This window comes from Emiliania huxleyi, assembly GCF_000372725.1.
Source record: "Emiliania huxleyi CCMP1516 unplaced genomic scaffold EMIHUscaffold_1135, whole genome shotgun sequence".
Lineage (NCBI taxonomy): Eukaryota > Haptophyta > Isochrysidales > Noelaerhabdaceae > Emiliania > Emiliania huxleyi.
In genome coordinates, this window is record NW_005201583.1 from 2118 (window position 1) to 5838 (window position 3721).

Genomic DNA, 3721 nt, shown 5'->3' on the forward strand with positions numbered 1-3721 from the left:
GTCTCGACCTTCTTTGGCAGCAGCTGGTTCTGAGAGAGAGATTTAGCAATACCTTTTGTTTTGCTGGTTCTGCTGGTCGCCGTGGCCAAAGCAACCAGAGCCTCCAAGGCCCCAGCTCCAGACGGAGCCGTCGGCGGTGCGGGCGAGGCTGTGAGACATTCCAGCCGACACGCTCACGGCGCTCTCGAGTATGGATGCGTGGCTGCCAACTCATAGGTAAAAGAGCAGCGAGACGGCCGCGACGCGAGCGATGTCGGCGGGGTCGCAGCGGGAGAGGGTGCGCACGAGGAGCTCCGTGGGGAGGTCGAGGAGGCGGGCGGGCGGCGGCGAGCTTGGCGAGGGCGCCGCGGCGGCGGTTTTGGCGAGGCGGCGGGAGCGGCGCCGCGGTGGTGTGGACATAGGACATCGCGCGAAGGAACAAAAATTCTTTAGCAGACATTGGAAGAGAGAATCGCAACACAGGGAGAGGGGCGTGAGCAGAGGTGGAGAGCGGGCACTCGCAGAGTCGCCCTCTCACACTAGAAAATGCCTCAGCGTCAGCTGCCGTGGCGGCGGCACTCCCTTGTGGTCGCTGTGTCCTCGATCGCGCTTTCCCGGCCTCCGCGCGCCGCTGGCGCCACCTCGCTCCGCGTGGGCAGGTGGTTCCTGCCCGCGAGCCTGCGGCGACCCTCCCCGGCGGGTGCCACACATCTCGCAGCTCTGCCGGCCGGGGGGGTTGAGAAAAGTGCACGCGTCGCACCCCCAATCCGCCGCCTCGGCCGCCTCGGCCGCCTCGGCCGACCCTGCCTCCTGCGCCTCGTTCGCTCCCGCCTCTCCGCTCGGGCTCCGTGCCCCCAGCTCCCGCGGGGAGGGGAAGCAGGGGCCCACGTCGTGCGGCTCTGCGCCGCCAGCCTCCTCGTCGCCGCCGCACAGCTCCTCCTCCCCGCCGCCCTCCCACGCCCACTCGCTCCAGTCCTCGAGGGCCACGCCGCCCGCCTCCCCGCTGGCCGCCCCTCCCCGACCCGCCGCCGCCGCCGCCGCCGCCGCCGCCCCCGCCCGAGCCGCCTCCTCCTCCCGCACGCGCCTCTCCTCCGCCTTGCTCATCAGCACCACCGGAGAGCCCTGGCCCAGCTGATACCCCGAGCGGAAATCTCGATGCGCCGCCGCCGCCTGCTTCGCCTGTGGCGATGCGCCCTTCTCGCCGGCAATAGCTCCGCGCGAGCCCGCCGCGTCGCGTAGCCCGCCCGCCTGCAGCCCGCCCGCCCGCGCAAACTTGGTGGCGGAGAGAGCGAGCAGCGTCAGGTGGAACGGCGGCCTACGCAGCACCGAGACGCAGCCGAGATGTAGCCGAGATGTGCAGCCGAGAGGGCAACCACCGTGAGGGTTGGGGCGGCCGCAAGTTCGCGCGCAGGACCGCCTCAGCAGCGGCGGCGATGGCGGCGGCGCCTCGCTCCCCGCTGGCGCCCGACGGCATGGCGCACGAGCGACTGACGCAGAGAGGGCCGCGCGGCGCCACCGACGCGTCGCGCTCGCCGGTCGGGTTCTGCATCGTGCGTGTTCCGTGGTGCCGCCACCGCACCTGTAGCGAGCTCGCAAAGCGGCCGCGCGACGCCGCCTGTTCACACCAGGAGGGCTGTGAAGAGACGCCGTCCACGCCCTCGACGGCGGAGGCGCCGCGCGACGCCGCCTCGTCCGCTAGCCTCCGCCGCAGGTCCGGCGCGAGCACCTGCAGCACCAGCCGCAGCGCCTCCACCGAGTGCGCCGCTTTGAACGAGTCCTCCACCGTCACCGAGAGCGGCGGCCCGCTCTCCTTGACCTAATCCACGACGGGCGCCCCACTCCACTGACGACTCCTCCCCTCAGCGGCGGCCCGCTCTCCTCCTCCACCGGCTCGGCGCACGCCCCCTCGCACTGCGCCGCCAGCCTCCGCCCTGCGGCGGCGCCGAGCGCGCGCTGCAGCGCCGCCAGCCCCGCCTCTCGCGCCTCCGCCACCGTGGTGCAGCCGGTGGCGTGCAGCGCCGCCGCCGCGCGAGCGCCTACGCGCCGCAAGGGGACGCAGTTCTGGGACGGGGTCGAGAGGACAGTATTGCAAGGACCGCGCTGCGCGCGCCGACGCCGGGCAGCGCGCGCAGCGGCAGCGGCGCGACGAACGCGCTCGCCTCGGAGGCGGGCAGCGCGGTCTGCGCGTCCGGCTTGTGCAGCGAGGCTGCGAGCTTGGCGAGCAGCTTGTTGTGCGCGACGCCGGCGGAGCTGGTCAGGCCCGTTGCGCGGCGGACGGCGGCGCGCGCCTCCGCCGCCACCGCAGACGCCGCACGGAGCAAGTCGAGCCCGCCGCCGCCGCCTCCGCCGCCGCCGCCGCCACCGCCGCCGCCGCCGCCGCCGCTGCTACTGCTGCCGCTACTGCTGCCGCTACTGCCGCCACCACTGCCACTGCTACTGTCGCTGCCGCTTTTGTTGCTGCTACCGCCGCCACTGTTGCTGCCGCCGCTGCCGCTGCTCGCTGCCCGCAGGTCCATCGGGCGGTAGGCGGTGCCCGTGCGAGCGAGAGCTTCTGCCGTGGTCGTGCCCTGCGCGGCGGTGTGGACGTGCGTGCCTGGCGCCCAGGCGCCAGCGCTAGCACGCGCCTCGGCCACAGCTGTGACGTCGATGAAGAACTCGTCCAGACCGACTCGCTGCACCGGCCCAAAGGCGCGAAGCGCCTGCATCGCCTCATCAGACGCCTCGCGATACGGCGTCAGGTCCTCACCGGCTATCAGCCGCAAATCGGGGCAGCGAGCTACGGCCTCCGTCGTCCGCATCAATTTTGCAACACCCGAGGAACGAGCAGGGTAGTTGCATGTCACGACGAGGAACTTTTGGGTTACGGCGACTGGCCGCTCCGCCGGAAGCCCGTTGCGGAGCATCTCGACTTGGCAGTAGAAGTAGTCGAGGTCCAGTAGGACGATGGCGCGAGCCTTCATGGGGGTGGTCTCTTGCAAACAGAGAGCTCTCGGCTCGTGCTGCGGCGGCACTCGATTGTGTGAGTTTTTCTTTTCCCGATTTTGTGAGCGGTTGGAAGCAAGGGTTATACTTTAGACGATTCGACTCTGGTTTGACCTCTCTGGGCCCGTTCTTGTCAAAGAAAGATTCCAAATTTATCAGCTAAATCGTGGCTGCGAGAGACGAGAGGAACGTTTGTGAAGCCCTCCGATGCGAAATAAACCAACGTCGAAGCCGGCGGGCAGAAAACGCGGGCCGGGGTTTTTGCTCTTGCATCTGTGGGAAAATTTTCAGCGTGACAGAGCAAAACAACGCGCGCCGCTTGCCGTGGCCGCATGCCGCGCTCGTTCGCCGCTCGCACGCTGCTGGCGGTGGTCGGCGTGCTCCTCACATCGCCCGAGCCGGCGTGTGCTGCTGGGAACGGTGCCGCCGACTGGATTGAGCTACTGGGCGGCTCGGCGCCGCCGACTGCCGCCGACAGCGGAGAGGAGGCGGTTGACTCGGCTCTGCTGGGTGCCATACGCGCGTGGCGGCAAGCTCGCGACGCGCGACGCGCCTCCGAGCAGCGAGTGGCTGCAGCAGCAGCCGCGCCTCGAGCACGGCGGCAGCAAATGCGCACCAACCCGCGGTGGGACCACGCCGCTGAGCTCGAGTATCTGACTCCTTTCGAGTTTCGGCGCTGCTTCGGAGTCGATATCGACACCTTTGACTACCTTCTGACGGTCCTCCGAGACGACATCGCGCCATCGCTGTCGGACGACGG

The 3721-nt window shown here is 70.0% G+C and overlaps 1 protein-coding gene across 1 annotated transcript; it reads right to left on the reverse strand.

Annotated features, from left to right (window-relative positions):
* Positions 1-536: 536 nt before the first annotated feature.
* EMIHUDRAFT_251589 (hypothetical protein) lies at positions 537-2939 on the reverse strand (the record flags this gene model as incomplete). Its single annotated transcript, XM_005791326.1, has 8 exons — positions 537-657; positions 740-954; positions 1060-1294; positions 1356-1558; positions 1634-1795; positions 1867-2040; positions 2076-2267; positions 2565-2939. 8 exons carry the CDS (start codon positions 2937-2939, stop codon positions 537-539), a joined length of 1677 nt encoding a protein of 558 aa, XP_005791383.1.
* Between the last annotated feature and the right edge of the window lie 782 nt (positions 2940-3721).